At 39.5% G+C, this 17,356-nt stretch overlaps 2 protein-coding genes across 2 annotated transcripts; both read right to left on the minus strand.

Moving 5' to 3' along the window:
* Positions 1-1,808: 1,808 nt before the first annotated feature.
* LOC148850326 (pentatricopeptide repeat-containing protein At5g39350-like) lies at positions 1,809-5,579 on the minus strand. Its single transcript, XM_088945238.1, has 2 exons — positions 2,508-5,579; positions 1,809-2,089 (listed from the first exon to the last, which is right to left on the minus strand). Exons 1-2 carry the CDS (start codon positions 5,577-5,579, stop codon positions 2,036-2,038), a joined length of 3,126 nt encoding a protein of 1,041 aa, XP_088801364.1. The 3' UTR covers positions 1,809-2,035.
* Positions 5,551-15,257, minus strand: LOC148850327 (pentatricopeptide repeat-containing protein At2g04860-like). Its single transcript, XM_088944189.1, has 7 exons — positions 14,283-15,257; positions 13,279-13,975; positions 13,026-13,158; positions 10,582-11,387; positions 9,988-10,237; positions 9,339-9,414; positions 5,551-7,924 (listed from the first exon to the last, which is right to left on the minus strand). The coding sequence occupies exons 2-7, from the start codon at positions 13,360-13,362 to the stop codon at positions 5,725-5,727; spliced, it is 3,549 nt and encodes a 1,182-aa protein (XP_088800315.1). The 5' UTR covers positions 13,363-13,975; positions 14,283-15,257; the 3' UTR covers positions 5,551-5,724.
* Between the last annotated feature and the right edge of the window lie 2,099 nt (positions 15,258-17,356).

The following is a 17,356-nucleotide window of genomic DNA, read 5'->3' on the forward strand; positions in this document are numbered from 1 at the left end:
TAATACTGGGAATGGCATATTTATTCTTATAAAAAAAATGTAGTCACACTGCATCATATCCAAACTTTCCACTTATCATCGACACTGTTAAGCTTTTGGGCTGAGCTACCGGCTGTAGTCGGGTCAGATTTGGATCCAACCACAACTCTATCTGATATTATTGAAGCTTCAAATCTGGATCCAAATGTGATATATTGGATCGGATTTCAAATAAAAGAAAATTAAAAAGTTTTTAAAAAAAGTTAATTACTCTTTAACTAATACTAAATTTATATAAAATAAATTTTAATTGGATTCATATCTTAATAGATCAGATGGGGTCAAATCTGCATATGATCCGATTATTAAATGGATGTAGATTAGGATCAGGTTTTGGACTTTCGGAGTCCATTGGCAGCCCTATTTAGGTTTACATGAGAGAGAGAGAGAGAGAGACTTCAATGAAATCAAGTCATATTAGATAAGAGTGGGTTAAAGAGAAAGTTGTACACCAGAAGTTTTAAAAGTAAAACCCATGATCCCATCCAAGAATCTAGGAAAAATGGCTTGATGTGTGAAAGAAGGCAAACCATTTTACCCCATTCTCACTTTAGCTTTGGGTAATATTTTGCTTCTTTTAGATGGTGTTTGGTTTCGTTGCCGTTTATCTGAAAAATGGCATCAGCTCAGTGCCACATAGGTGTTTCCCCTGAAATGCTGTTTTGTTAAATCATTTATTAAATAAACATTTGTCTTAGTTTGTGTGAGAGCCATCTGTTGTGGGAAGATTCTTTTTAATGTTTCCCCCAACGCTCAAGCATTTTTTTTTTCACTATTGGGGCGCCTGATGGAATCTAATGGTGCCTACCAAAAAATATGAACAAACGTTCTTTCAACCATTTATTTCATTTTTCAATATGAAGAAAGTACAAAATGTATATTAAATAAATGGCAACAGTACCAAATATATTATTGGCAATCAAAAAAATTAATTTCTTTCTAATATGCCAATCAAAATAGAAGAATATGTGAGTTAGATGCAAGGGATTCAAAATAGAAGAATATGTATCAATTAAACTGATCTCTAACCTCCTAAATTGTAATGTTCAGATAATCAGATTGCAAAACTTAGAAAACTTCTCTAAGAAAAGTGGTCAAGCTTATTCAGTTATTCTTGTCAGTGGGCACAAATTTTTGCGTTAAGCATGTCAACCTCAGAAAGCTTCAATCCAGAAGGAAATCATCACCCTTGGTCATACATATGGAAGAATAACCCCAAATGTGATTGTATACAGAAAAGGAAAGAGAACGCTTGATCTATTGTATACAACTATACATACTAATCTTGAAGGAAGGAAAAGAAAACCACAGGTTTTGAAACTCTACGACAAATTTTAAGATTCTATAAACCACATTTAAAAGAGGAAATAACCAATCAACCATAAAGTTGCATACCAGTATAAAAATCCAGAATCATTTAGAAGAATCAACAGTCTTAAAGAAACAAAGAAAGACCGTCAGACTGAAGAAAAAAAGAAAAACAAAAATCAATAAACAATAAGTCCATAGAAAATTGCATGTTGCAATGTATACAATGATAATACTTAGTGTTGTTGGAATAGTGTGAATTTTCCATTTTTTGGAGAAAAAGAGACCAGTCAATTGGCTCTTTAAATAAGGTTTCTTCTTGAAAATAAAACTTCAACATGAATTGTCATAAAGAAATGGCTAGAAGTTTTTCTCTTATGAACTTGCAATTTCTAGGCTAAACCCTGTTTACCAACCAAATGTCAGAAATAAAAAATTAATTAATAATGTTTTCTTATCAACAAAACCAAAACTTACTATTTTATTACTGTTTAAGTGCACATATACAGGCAAAGTGGATAGTTGACAAGAATGAAGAGATTATTTTTGGCCAAGGCACATTCCTGAAGAGATATCCCTTACAGAAAAATGATGGCAGGTGCAATCCCCCTAATGAAATCAGCCCTCTAATGCCTTTACAGTGGATTTCCTTAAATTGTCCATATGATTCGACAAATGATAGTGCCTCCTAGGTCCACAAACTGCAGTTGATAAGCCAGAAGACTCGGAACTTTTTCTTTTCCTATAAGAAAAACCATTACCTCCATCACTCAAACAACTAAAAGAGGTGAACAATAACTTCTTCAAGCATTTCCTGAGAGTTAATGATGGTGTCACTCTATATTTCTGAAGATAGTTTTGATCTCTGGATGATGAGTATGTCTTTTAAAATCAACACCACAAGATAATGAGTATGTCTTTTAAAATCACAACTGGAGCAAAGGTTCCCAAGCTATTTTACAGGTATTCCCTTTGACTGAGAGAGCGTCTCAGTGACTCTATCATACTGGAATGCACATCTGCTGTGCTTTGGGTAATCAGGGTGGTACGTTCTCCAGAACTGAGACTTTGTAATAAGATAACATGGGCACTTAAGGAAACTATTCTTAAGATCCTCTGCTCAGCTTCCCAATAAACTATTCAAATTGACATTAATTTACCTCAAGAAGACTAAAACCAGGTAGTTTTCTTAGTTGTTTCCCTTCCATTTCTGATCTCAACCTACAGGCATCTGTCCACCTTCCAGCTGCTGCATAGATGTTAGAAAGCATCACATATGAATTGGAATTTTCTGGATCTATTTCAGAAAGCCTTTTCCCAATTTCTTTGCCAAGCTTGATGTTGCCATGTATGCAGCAAGCACCCAATAAGGATTCAAGCAAACTTGCAGAAGGCTTAAATGGAAGACTCTTAACAAGGTCGAATGCCTCATGCAAATGACCTGTTCGGCCAAGAAGGTCCACCAAGCAAGAGTAGTGCTCCATCCCTGGCTGCATGCCATGTTCTGCAATAGAATTGAAAAGCACCTGGCCTTCATCAAGTAAGCCTGCATGGCTGCAAGCCGACAAAATACTAACAAAAGTAATGTCATCGGGTCCAACTCCAGAGTTCTTCATCTGTGAGAAAAGAGAAAGTGCTGCTTCACCATTACCATGCATCCCATATGCATTGATCATTACACTCCAAGATATAGCATCCTTCATGGCCAAAAAATCAAACAGCTTTCTTGCAACAAAAATGTTTCCACATCTGGCATTTAAATCTATAAGGGCATTGTAAATGAGTATGTCTTTCTCAAAACCCTTGCAAATGATGTAAGCCATTATGCACTGTGTGAGATTCTGACTTCTTAATTGAAGAGAAGCTGAGATCAAGGTCAAGATTGTTATATGGTCAGGTTCAACTTCTGTTTGAAGCAATTCACAGAATGTGGCAACTGCATTTTGGGAATTTTTTCTCTGGACATGCACAGACATCATAGTATTCCACATAGAAATGTTGCTCTTATCCACCAATTTAAATAGTAAGCAACATACATTTACATTCTCAAATCTAGCATACATGAGTACAATAGATGTAAAAAGAGGAGGTTCTAATATAGCTCCAGTTCTAACTGCATAAGCATGAATGGATCTACCCTGCAACTGGGTAGAGCATATAGGTAACACATTTAGTAAGGTTACATAATTTGGTTTATGAACCTCCATTGTCATTCGGCGAAACAAGACTATGGCCTCTCTATGTAAGTTGTGGTATCGGTAACCAGTCAATAGAGCATTCCAAGAGACCACACTCCTTTCAGGCATGCATTCAAAGAGTAATATCCCGGAACTCAAATCCCCACAATTGAAATACATGCTAACAAGTGCATTTACAAGAGAAATATCAGAGCAACACCCAATTTTGATAGCATGGCCATGGATAGCCATCCCTTGTACCAAGTCTTCTGTTTCACAGAAACCAGGGAGAATGGTTATTATGGTAACCAAATCCAACCGTACATACTCTTGCTGCATCTGACGTAGGAGGGAAATTGCATCTCCAATGTTTCCAGTATGAACACACCCAGCTATTAAAGTATTCCATGAAACCACATTCCTCATTGCCATCTTATGGAATAACACAAGGGAAGAAGAAAGTTGTTCAGGATCACAGTAGAAAGCTAATAGTGAATTTAACACATTAATATTTGATTCAAATCCATTTCGAAGGATAAAAGCATGGGCAGATTTGCCCAGATGAATGTCATCTAATCTGCTGCAGGCTGAAAGAATAGTAACCATGGAGACTGCATCTGGAATCAAGCCTGTGGTCTGCATGTTGCGGAATGCAGCCAAACCCAAGTCCAAAAACCCATTCTGTACATATCCTGAAATCATTGAATTCCACGACAGGAGGTTTTTCTCAGGAATTTCATCAAACAGAAATTTAGCAGAATCTATATCTCCATGTTTGGCATACAATGATACAAGGGCTATGGTCACAGAAATTTGATGCTCCAAACCATGTTTAATTCCAGAAGCATGAAGTGATTCTCCATACCAAGAGCTACCTAAGTAGTCACAAGAGGTAAACATAGATATATATGTGACTGAATTAGGTAGCATATTTCCTTGGAGCATCAGTCGGAAAAGTTCAAAGGCTTCACTGGATCTCTTGTTCTGTGTATATGCAGAGATCATAGCATTCCAGGCAATAACATTCCTCTCAGGAAGTAAATCAAACAGCTTGCGAACAATACATAAATCACCAACACCACCGTACATGGAGATAAATGCAGGCACCAAGGCTTCATCTGAACAAAATCCACATTTGACAGCAAACCCATGGAGGGATCTACCAGTATCTAGAATTCTCAAATGGGTGCATACAGGAACAATGGTGGCCAAGGTGCTTGCATTCGGCTTCAATCCCACAGTCCAAATTTGCTTGAAAACCTCAATGGCTTCCTGATAGAGCCCATTCATAGAATAACCAGAGAGTAAAGCGTTCCAAGAAACCAAATCAAGCTGAGGAGCTCTATCAAAAAGTAGACGTGACTTTTCCATATGGCCAACTTTAGTATACATGTCTATGAGACCAGTTTGTACAACAAGGTTCTGCTCAAACCCTGTTCTCAGAACAGTACAGTGAACCTCCTTCCCTTTTCGGTGATCAGAGAGTGCTGCACAGGCCTTGATGACAAAAGGGAAGGTGAAATTATCAGAGAGACAGCCTGATTTCTGACATTTTAAATAGAGAGCCAAGAGTTCCTTGTATAACCCATGATTGGAAAGGCACCTCAACATTATATTCTGCAAGAACAAATTAGGTTTCTGAATGCTATAAAAAGCACCAAGAGCAAGCTCATGGGCATCCAAATAGAAGCAAAGCCTAAGAAATTCTCCAACCAAGTACTCGTCCTCCATTGCACCGTGCAAGATGAGATGAGACTTGAATTGCTTCAGGTCTTCGAGTTTTTGACAGAGGTTCAACAGAGCAAGAAGGTTGCTACCTCCTTCATTCATCGAGTTTCGTAGAGTTGAAAAAGGCAATAGGTTGTTTTTGGACATCTCACCTTTGCGAAATAAGAGATAGGAGGGAAAAGAGACACTAGCGTAGAAACCATAGATTACTGGCATAAGATGTAGAATAGAAGAAGCGGGGAGGAATCGCAAGTGGAGATGCAGAACCATGTTCTCGTAAAACTTCAAAGATGGAAACTGATAAGAATTTCTGGGAAAAGATTTCATAAGAATAGCGTAAAATCATATAACATTTAAAAACAGAGAAATACTAGAAATTTCTCGTTTGTAGATATTTATATGGACTTGTCTGCAGGGAATGTCTCCAATTTGGCTTTGTTCAGGCACAGCTTGTAATTCATTTCTGTAATGATCAAAAGGAAGTCACCTCAATTAAGCTAGTTCCTGAACATCCATCCTCTTCAGCTGTACTTCTCATCATCTCCCTCACCCTGGCTACATCATCCCACCTCCCTGCAGCAGCATAAAGATTGGACATCAACACATATAACCCAATGTGATGGCAATCCGAGAGGATGATCCACTTAGCTAGGCATTCCCCAAGCTCGACCTCTTGGTAGATGCAACATGCGCCAAGCAAAGCTCCCCAGACCACAGAGTCGGGCCTGATCTTCATTTTCTTGATAAAGTCGATTGCTTCGCCCAATAAACCTGCACGCCCAAGTAGGTCAACCATGCAAGCATAATGTTGCATTCTTGGACTCACACCAAACTCCTCAGTCATGATCCTGAAGTATCTTTGTCCTTCATGGACAAGCCCTGCATGGCTACAAGTAGATAATACTCCTAAAAATGTGATCTCGTCTGGTTCTAGACCTTGTCCTAGCATTTTTGAGTAACAAGCCAGAGATTGATTTTCCAAACCATACAAACCGTAACCTGATATCATTGCGTTCCAAGTTGCCAAGCATGGCTTTTCAATGCCTTTAAAAACCCTTTCTGCACTCTCTATGCTTCCACACTTGGCATACATGTCTATAAGGGCTGTCCCAATAAATTCCTCCACTTCTAAATTGTTTCTAAGAATGTATGTATGTATTCTCCTCCCAAACTGCAAGGACCCCAGCTGGGAACATCCTGATAAAACAGTGGCCATGGTGATTAAATCTGGACTGTATCCAAACATTTTCATCTGGAAGAACAGTTCCATGGCATCAGTTGATCTTCCAGCCTGTACACAACAAGAAATGATTGAATTCCAACTGATCAATGGCCTTCCATGCATCTCAAGAAACAAAGAAAAAGCAGCATCTATGTCATCAAACTTGCCATACATGCATATGAGTTCATTTGTCACCATAGTATAAGAACACAACCCGCTTTTGATTCCATAGCCGTGGAATGCAACCCCAACCCGAACATAAGAAGGATTAGTGAATCCATTAAGGATGCTGACTATGGAAATTGAATCTGCTTTCATCTCTAACCTCTGCATCTCTGAGAAACAATCCATTGCCGAACCCAAATCCCCTTTCTCAGCATAGCTTGAAATGATTGCAGTTAACGAAACTATGTTTTTGTAGGGCATAGACCCATAAAGCAATCTTGCTGATTCTATCTTCCCACAGTTTGCATACGTACAGATTAGTGATGTAATTACAGATGCATCAGTGTCAAGACCAGTTTTAATGGCAAACGAATGGATAGAATCCAGATGACCATTTGCCGATATAAGACTTACGATGGTAACTGAATTGGCTCCTATACTTTCCTCATGCATTCTTTTGAAGACAAGAAATGCCTCATCAAAATAACCAGTTTGGCCATACGCAGCAATCATTGTATTCCATGAAATGACGCACTTTTCGGACATTCCTTCAAATAAAATCTTCGCTGCACCCAAATCTGCACATTTTGCATACATAGAGGTAAGTGCGTTCTTCACACGGGAGTCCAAATCAAGTGCTGCCTTAACTCCAACTCCATGAACGGATTTTCCTTGATACAGAAATTCAGGTTGAGCACAAGAGGGTATTACACAGACTAGCGTTGTTCGACAAGGGCTGAGGCCCTGTCTTAACAATTCGATGAAGACTTCCAAGGCCTCGGCATCATACCCGTTACGCGAATATCCACAAATTAATGCATTCCAAGAGACAAGGTCTCTATAAGGCATGTCCTCGAATAATTGGTGAGCAGTGAACACGCACCCATTTTTGGCATAAAGATCGAGAAGAGCAGTACCCACATGAACGAAACGGTCGAAACCAGTTTTGATGAGGTAAGTTTGAATCTGATTTGCTTCTTGTATTGCGGCGAAGGAATCCGAAACAGACGAAGAAAAAGCACAAGACTTGATGAGTAAGGAGAAAGTATGACCGTTTGGTTTTACGCCGCACCGCAACAATTTGCGAAAGAGAACGAGTGCCCATCTTGAATTCTTGTCTTCCATGCAAGATCTAATGACAGAATTCCAAGGAGAGACATTGGGATTTGGAGTGAAAAGAGTGTCATAAGAGGTAAGAGTGTGAACAGGGGATTTTACGACAGTGGAGTTTGATTTGGAGAGACGAAGGAGACGGCCGGCGGAAATCGAACAGAAAAGGTTCATACTTCATCCTTCAGAAATTGGCGGGGCAATTTGATCAGTGGCGTAATACGCACCCTAATCAAATTGCCCATTCATACTTCAGAAATGGGCCACGCCAAGCATGGTTGGGCTTGGGCCTAAACAAACGCGTGTCAGCAGATGTTCAACTAAGCTTTGAATTTGATATAGGCCTTCCGGGTATATGTCTTGTTTCTTTATCCTTGGTTTACACATATAACGGCATAGATACAAGTTCGGATTCTGGGTGGTTTGTTGGTGGATCGCGTAATGGTCCAATCCAAATAATACTGGGCTGGGCCGCAATTCGGATATAATACTGGGGTGCAACTTGGGCGGGCCTGCCAGGCCCAACCCGAAATTTTACATGGACTGGGCTTGGATTTTTGGTTCTCGGGCCGGGTTCGGGCCTAGCCCTTGGGTAGCTCAAACCCGGCCTGTGACCAGTCCAATTATATATATTTACATATATATATATATATATATATATGAATTTTACATATACATATTTATACACATACATATTTACATATATACATAAATATATGTATATATTTGGATAAATACATTTGTATATGTATAATTTTAGAGTGAGTTCATTGACCAACCCAAGCCCAACCCGGGCCTGAGCTCGAGCCTGAGCCCAACCTGAGTGAATCAAATTACAGGGTGGGTTGGGCTCGGGTTGGGAAAATTGGGCTTGACCTCAGGCTTGGGCCTTAAGTCCAAATTTTAGGGTCGGACATGGGTTGATGATAAACCTGGCCCAACCTGCCCGACTTGCACCACTAATACACAGACAGACCAACTAAACCATTGAACATCTGTTGCTTTTTTTTTTTAAATATCTGTTGCTCAAGTTTCAACACGTGGAAGTATACATATGGTATATGGTGGTGGTGTTGAAATTGGATTCAATCCAATTATAATAATATCACCATTCAGGATCATATCTGACCTGAAGTTTTTATGAACACGGATCCTGATTTGTCATTCCGTGATCTGATGATGACCAACTAAACCATTGAGCATCTGTTGCCTTTTTATTTTATTTTTGAAAAATACCTGTTGCTTTCAACACATATGGAAGTATACATATGATATATGGTGGTGGTGTTGAAATTGATTCAATCCAATTATAATAATATCATCATTTAGGATCATATCTGACCTGAAGTTCTTATGAACATGGATCCTGATTTGTCATTTCGTGATCCGATGATCTGCCTGAAGCTCTATTAGAATCTGAGTATGCTTGATTTCGGATTGGATCTAGGTCACGATTTGATTCTTTAAAAGCCCTTATGATCATGTTCATGTTGTTGGCAAAGTATATTTATTTTTATGGAAAATAGATGCATGGTTTGTGTTATAAACAAGAACCAACTACAATTTAGCAAGGTTTTTAAAAACCGGACCGGACAGGGAACCGTTCTGGATGGTTCCTGGGTTGAACAGTCTGACCGTCCAGTTCAAACAGGTGGCACATTCTAACTTAAAAAATAAAAAATAAAAAACAGCCAAAAACTATTGTTCAGGTTGACGGTTTGACCACCCAGGTCAGCAGTTGTTGACCAGATCAACGGTTTTTGGCCAAAAAGCGGTTTAGGGTGAAACGGAGCGGGTCAGGTTCCAGTTTTTCCAGTCTGATCGCCCAGTCTGGTCCAGTTTTGAAAACCATGTAATTTAGCTTTAAAACCTATGTAGTGATTGCATTTTCATTTCTGGAATTCATCCATGTCAAGCACCATTTTGTAATGTTTTAGATATATACAGGAAACTTAATTTAGATAGACTGGATTATATTTTACTTCAGCTATTATTTCAAGTACATTCCTTCTGCATCGTTCATTCACTTTGAACTAGTTTATTTTTTGATAGATACTGCAGAATATAATTTTGTTTGGGCACATCTGCAATTTGGTAACTCCAGCTGCAGCATCAGATGCCTCGAACCAGCTCTGATACTTGCTCATAGGTTTTAGCCCATATACATTCATGTTGGCTTGAATCTTTGCCTATATATTCATCATGTGTCTTGATGTGGATGATCTGGATTTCCTTAACCTTTTTTCTCCCACACACAATAGTCATTTCCTGAGGTAGCAATTTGGAAGGTTGGCGGAACAAGGTTCCCAACATCATACCTTGATCCAATTTTGGCAATAATCTTCTCATCAATTGCTGCTAGGTAGAGATCAGGATTAAAGGCTATTATACGTAGGGTGCTATTTGGTCGTATCCCATTCCTGGTCCTGATTGCAACCAATTTAACAATCTCCTCCTTCAGTCCCCAGTTGAAGAAGTGATCATAGAACTGCAGAAGACAACATACATCTTAGTTAACAACAGAAGCATATTTTTCTATTTCAACAACTATTAATATAAGGATGAAATTAGGGCATGTTCCAATCTCTAATTATGCAACCACTCATTGGATGGTAAACAGGGGAATTGCCTGTGATCCATAATCTAATAACTATACCAAATGGAATTCTAGCATTAGGGGTAGAAACTTGGTTTTGACATTAGCAACTGGGCATTAATCCATACTAGAAAGTTCATATTTTGATATTGCAAATCAACTCTGTTTTAAGTGTCTAAGAAGTGGGAACTAAAATGGTTAGCAAGAGAAAATCAAGAGAAAGCAATAGACATTACTATTGATGGAATCCCTGGATGAGTGAGAATGTAAGCATATCCTTGCATGACTTTGTCGGCTGGGAATGGCCAGAGATGCTGTGTGGACCCTGTATCATGATTGTCAACGAAAGTGACAGCATTTTCTGGGAGCACTCCAATCATTCCTGGTGCCCCTCCCTTGGAGTCCTTCATCCTCCACAGCTCCCCCTGCACTGCAGCTTGGAGGATCCCCTTTGTTGTGAAATCAAAGGCCTTTACAGCACCACCTGCAGCTTGTACCCATTCAACCATCTCATAACGGTGCTTGTCCTGATTGTACTCTGGTTTCCCATCTTGTCCATATGAAAGAGAATTCCAAATCTCCATGACTGCAAAATTTGGATGGGTCTGTTCCATGTAGATTTTGGTAATATATGGGGCATATCCCTTTGCAAAATCAAATCTCCATCCATTAAAACCAATTTCACTCTTCAGCCAATTCATCCAATCAGAAAGCTCTCTTTGGACTCTTGGATTGGCATGGTCAATATCTGGAGCAATGTCATATCCAGCCCCAGTATCAGGATTCCCTCTTCCATCAGAATATTGTTTGTCATCACTGCATATGAAGGATGGGCCCCAGTCAAGCCTGTCATCTGGGGTTCCTCCTTCAAAAATACACCATATTCCTCTTGCATCTTGCTTCTCTGCACATCTATGGTTTATAACTATGTCTGCAATGCATTGGATCCCCACTTTATGGAAAGCATTTATCAGTGTCCTCAATCCATCCTTGTTCCCATATCTTGAAGAGTCTAGATCATACAGTCTTCCTGGCAAGTATCCTAGAAAAACAAAAACAGAATTGTATTAGATAACTGGAAGGAATAAAAGCCTTATAGATGAGGCATATATAACCTCCTTTATTTATATAGACCTAAAGTGGTCAAGCTCAAAGCTAAAGCTATGGATGGTGTCTCTTAGATGGATCTCATTATAAAGGGTGGTTTAGAGAGATAATTGCATTAAAAACATGTCCGGAACTGCAGTTATCTGCCATAAGATCCTTAATTGCTGGCAAGATCTTTTTTTTTTTATTTCTTTTTATTTATTCCCCTTGTGTGGGTGGGTGGGGGTGTAAAGTATAAAGCTTGAAAAAGTAATGAAGTACAAGGATGGGGGCCACCTCTTATCACCTTCTAGAGCCCTTGCTTCTGACCTTGCTGTTGGAGCATAATTGGATGAAACCATCATTATTATAAATTAGTAGGCATTACTTATATTAGAAGTTATGACCTTTTTGTTGGAAAACATCAAATACTCATCCATTTCTTTAGAGAAAAGTTTGACACTTGAAGACCATTTGCGATGCCAAGACCTGCACAGCCTTCTGAAAACAGTTTTTCTCTTTGATGGCTTTTACTGCCACTGCCAATCAACCATGTTGCATCTTAAGCCTTGACTAGTTCCTGGAATTGTCCACCTTATGAGATTGAATGGTATGGTTAAGATAACGCTTAGTTCTCCCTATTGAATTTTTAATTCTAATAGATTTAACTCGCTGCAGTTGAGGGTTGTGATCAACTGCATCCTTCTATGGCAAAATCACTTCTAACTGGAAAAAGTAGAAAGCTGCTGCACAAAAAGACCATTGCTAAATACCATGCTCAAAAATTCAAGATACCTGAAACTAATGTTCCCATCTCTCGTTCTAATTGAACATAAACAAGTTAGCGGAAAGGCAGTCAAGAAAATTGGTCAAGCTAACCACTTGATTGTTGCTTGACTATGTCACAAACATGGAGTATAAATTACTTGGTGTTAGTAAACCATGTTGAAATGAACTTATTTTAGATGTTCTTAGAATTCCATTGATGAATCAATTTTAGGCAATGGAATTACATGTAGATTTTTTCATGCCTTCAAAGTGCCACCTAATAATCAATCAAACCAAGACATTTGAGCAATACACCGACTCAATTGTTTGATGAATTCTTAAGTGTCAAAAATCTACTATCCTAACTTTCATAGAAACATTAAAATCTGGAATATCCTTGATATAATAATTTTGATGATACAACTAAGCCTTGCATCTAACTAGAACCAACATTCAGAAACATTACATATGGTTGCATTGCATCATACATTAGATAACAATGTTTTGATTACTGAAACATATGAAATGTAACAAGGAAACTATGCAAATATTGCAATAATCAAGATACAGTTCATAAGAGAAGAACTGTTTAGAGACCAGTTCATAAGAAAAAGGAATGAAGCTTTTAGTGTTTGGAAAAGGCAAGCATGGCACTACGCTTTTCATAAATTAAAATCTTGATTGGATCCCTACTCACAAAAGAGAAGATTGGGTCACACCATACCAATCAAAGTAACCAGGACACCTCCCCATGCAGACAGGGCTGCTAAGCCTGTAAGACCTATTCTCTGGAAGCAAAAAAGAGCAATTCAAGGAAGCAGGATACCTTCGGACGAGACTGAATGAGAGGGAGGAGGAAGCCAAACATGTGTAACGCCAGCATTAGCCAGTTCAGGGATGGAGTTCCTCAGTGAGTTGTACCATCCTCCTTCCTTCTTCCATGACTCCCAATTAAACCCCTGCAGTCAAGGCCCAAAAGCCAAACATGTTATCGTCATTCTTATTAGCAGCAGCAAAGCCAGACCAGGAGTGGCGGGCTGGCGGTGAGAAGATTATATATAGGCAGGCAAGCTCCATACCTGAAAAACTAATTGAGCAAATATTGAAGTGGGCAATAGAGAGACTATAAGACAGAGGTACGAAAATGCAGCAACAACGTTCATTTTGTTTTATCTTTCTACGAGGCTGGAGTGGCTGGTACTAACTCGGTGGTGGGGAGAAACCAGTTTTATTACTTGCACCACTTTGTCGCGTTTCTCTCACTGATAGGATTGGGACCCACCGCCGGAGTCGTCCTCCTCCCGCAATACCCGATAAGCGTCAAGGGATTGCTCACACGCAATACAATCAGGTGAATCATAATGTGATTTTAACCTGGCCCGGCAAACTTGAACCCAACCCGACCATAATGCAGAGATATTTATACAGCAAATAGGAGAAGTTGGTGTCTGGTTCCCAGTACCCACACCCAATGAGTGCAAGACCAAGAATATCCCCTCTGAATGCGCACAATGCTCAATAAGCAGTTGGGTTTTCACGGATGGCAATATGGCATCCTCCTTGGACAGAGCGGGCTGTTGCGCTTAGACCCAAATCAGTTGGTAACCCACTGTCACTGACCTTCTTCACCCTGTCTCCAAGTTGTCACTGACCTTAGAGAGAGTCCTGCCTTCACCTTCTTCACCCTGTCTCCAAGTTGTCACTGACCTTAGACAGAGTCCTGCCTTCACCTTCTTCACCCTGTCTCCAAGTTGTAACTGTCATAAGTAATATGTCCTGTACAAGAAAACAGTGTTTCGATTCATTAAGGTGAATATGCAATAAAAAAGAGTAAAACGGATAGGAAGGATTTAGATTTAACGAATTCGGTACGTTCCGGATTCCATTTTTCAACCTCAAAAAGCTTAAGCGTGATGAATGCAGGAAGTAGCGGGCGGGTTCTATTCCGCTTTTTCCACAGCCTCCATTGAAAAAAGAAATGACCAGGAATGTGGCTAGTCATCACATTATCCATGGAAAAGGGATGGGTTCTTGACTTCTTGTGTTCTTGCCAAGTGTGAAACATAGAAAGTTAGAAACAAACCTGGTCTGGTTTCACATCACGAACTCGAAAGAATTCGAGCTCACATCCTCTGCATCCGTGTTGCAGAAAGATTTCTACAACTGCAAAAGAATTTGTGCCACATCATTCTTTCTTACGACCATTAAACTTAATGGAGTCAAAGACCATTAACGGACATTCGGATTAAAAAAAAAATCCCGCTTCTCAAGTTTCAAATCTCTCCAGTCTCCCCTCGAACTCCTCTCTCTCTCCAATCGCCTCTGCCTCTCCGAATACTGCAACCGTGAAGATCTACCGCTTCAAACACTCATCATAAGACATGATCATAAATGTAAAAACTGGACATTTGACTCATTTGTATAATTGAGTGTCTAGTTTTCTCATCCAAAAGCAAAACAATGAGATTTAACGGCATCGCTAATTGTTAAAAACTAAAGTTGAAGCTTAAGAACACCTAAATCTCTATGCTTAACCCACCTGAATTCATTCATCCACTCTCTTCTATTGACACTGCGATGAATTGAAAACCGAAGAGTCAATCCAATCCTTGAGAAAATCCTTCTTGCCCCGTACTCCAGTATCCAAACTAGACCAGTCACCTCAAACCGGTCTCTCTTTAGTCTCTCACATCCAAAAACCTTGGGTACCAATGGATCAACATTTATGGGTGGATGACATTGACGACAGCAAAGGGAAAGGGGCACTGTGATTCGCTCTTGGGTTTTAGTGCGTTCAAAGGTGTAGGAATAAGATGATTGGTGTTACTTTAAATTAGGTGACTCGTGTTTTTTTGGTACTTGTCTAAAGAATGAGAATAATCGAGCCTTGTTTCTGGTTCCGGGTTATCTTTGTTTTCTCATCTTATTGAGTGCAATCGTATTAAAGAGGAGCGGATAAAAGATTTAATGATCTTTTATATGCGACGGTCCACGGTTGCAGCGGCAGACCTGAGAGGTGTGGGCGGTTCAGTTGTTGGAGAGAGAAGACTTTGAGCTCGAGAGGGAGAGGCGGGGGAGGGGTGAAACTAAATAGGGGAGAGATTTTAGAGGCCGGATTTTAGGTATTTCAATTTTTTTTTTAGTGTATACGTCCGTTAAGGGCCTTGATTCCGTTAAGTTTAATGGTTGTAGAGGATGTGAGCTCGAAGAATTCAGCTCCACCCAAGTTGTTAACACAGGAGACAGGATCTGATCCTCACACAAGGTGCCTCACAACGACCTCACAGGCACATCCCATAACATCTCCCTTATTTATGTGTTATTATTTACGGGCACAGTGGGATGTGCCTGAGGAGCAGATCCCAATTCTTCTCCCTTCTCACAGACACCGAAAGCCTCTGGCCACTCAAACTAAAATAAAAAGTAACAAGAATGACCTATATCTGAAGGTGAAAAGAAGGTAGCCCAGTAGATATGCGGATTCGAATCCCTATTACCACTCACTGTGCGTTGTTAATATGTTGTGTAAATAAAGGAAAAAAAATCATGGATTACAATTAGAGGTCATTCTTGTTAACTCGAGTGGCTAGAGGCTCTCGGTGTCTGTAAACTACTTTGGTGTTGGAGCTGAATTCTTCGGCTCTCAAGCACTGTGATATTCATGTATTTGTCGAGTCCAGATTAACTGCAATTGATGACTGTGTAATGGGCTGAACAGCCAATAAAAACACCCCACGTCTGCTATCAAGTGTATATTTCCTAACTCACTCCAATCTCTCCCTTCTCGTGTACGACTGACGTGCCGCATGATTTTTGCTTAAACAGTTCCATCAAATGCAGCTAATCCGGATTTTATTCTAGATTTCCATCCCTTGCATTGCCATATATATCTTTTCTTTTTTCCTGGTTTCATGTCGGCGATGTATATCGTGAAATTGACCTTTTGAAACTGAGATTCGATACTTGGAACCTTGCTTGTACCTGATCTGATGGATAGATTAAGTTGATGTAAGACGTGGCAATCGAGGTTTACTCTGTCCAAAAGTAGTCTACATCTAGTGTTGGCTTTGGCTGGTATTCTATAACCCATTTATCAACCGTCATAGTGGTCCAGGGGGAGGGATTCTCTGCAAGGAAAAACTTCTGTACACACTGAAAACATGGAAATCTAGTTGCATGTTGGGAATATCTTCCCATGAATACTGAATGCTATGTGAACAGAGTTTTTTACTTTCAGTAGATTAGGGCTTGCTCTAGGGTCCAAACCAATAGTTCTTCGTTGCTGTGATTAAGGAGTTCATTATGTTCCCCACAAAATGAACTCGTTTGTTTCAAAATTTTAAAATCAACTCAGGTTGAGGTTGACAACGGATGGAATCATTTTTTTTGGTATTGATAGCTCCGTAATTAAATTGCCCACGGCGTACATCACTTTTATCTAGCAACATTAATAATTCTTTTCAAAGATGGTCTAAAAGCCGATGGTAGGGCTCAACACCACATCTCGTCTGGGGCTACCCAATTTATGTGCCAACCAAGCCACCACTCAATGGATGGAATCATGGAAGTATAGAGTTACAATAAAAGTTGATAGTATAGAAACAGAGAACCTTTATGCTGTGTTTGGTTTGAAAGAAAGGGAGAGGTAGGGAAACCTACACAAGATTCCCCGACTTTCCCTTACCTTTTCTTTCAAGCTAAACAGTAAACACAGCCTTAGGGTTTAGGCTGTATTTGATTTGAAAAAAAGAAAAAAACGGTAAAGGTAGGGAAATCATTACAAACTTTGTAGAACGAGACAGGATGCCAATGCCATAGTAGAGTCGTCAAGGGGGACCAAACTCCCCCTCCTTAAAAAGGAAACCTACAAGCTCCCGATCCAGCCCCACAATTTAGGTTCAAATAGCTAATTAGTTTAATTTGGAAATTTATGGAATTCAAACAGTCAAACTCGAGTAAAGAGTAATGCAGAAGTTTAAGCAAATTTCCACCATAGCCCAATATCTATGCACTTGTGATTAGTAAAGTGGCATGGGCCTACCTTGTTGTGTAGATCTGTAGCCAAATTGGACATTGGCCAGGCTAATTGCATAGCTCCTTATTTAGATTTGAACATTTCTAGTCATCTGCAAAAATGAACCGAAAGTTAATACCAAA

Source organism: Nelumbo lutea, chromosome 5 (assembly GCF_056320005.1).
Source record: "Nelumbo lutea isolate HS-2025 chromosome 5, American lotus-T2T, whole genome shotgun sequence".
NCBI lineage: Eukaryota > Viridiplantae > Streptophyta > Magnoliopsida > Proteales > Nelumbonaceae > Nelumbo > Nelumbo lutea.

Coding starts and splice junctions, on each gene's coding strand:
- LOC148850326 (XM_088945238.1), bottom strand. CDS start 5,579: ATGAAATCTTTTCCCAGAAATTCTTATCAGTTTCCATCTTTGAAGTTT. Junction 2,090..2,507: donor CTGGTTTTAGTCTTCTTGAG/GTAAATTAATGT, acceptor TTTTTCTTATAG/GAAAAGAAAAAGTTCCGAGT.
- LOC148850327 (XM_088944189.1), bottom strand. CDS start 13,362: ATGAACGTTGTTGCTGCATTTTCGTACCTCTGTCTTATAGTCTCTCTA. Junction 10,238..10,581: donor ATCCAGGGATTCCATCAATA/GTAATGTCTATT, acceptor TGTCTTCTGCAG/TTCTATGATCACTTCTTCAA. Junction 9,415..9,987: donor TTGTGTGTGGGAGAAAAAAG/GTTAAGGAAATC, acceptor TTATTTTTTAAG/TTAGAATGTGCCACCTGTTT.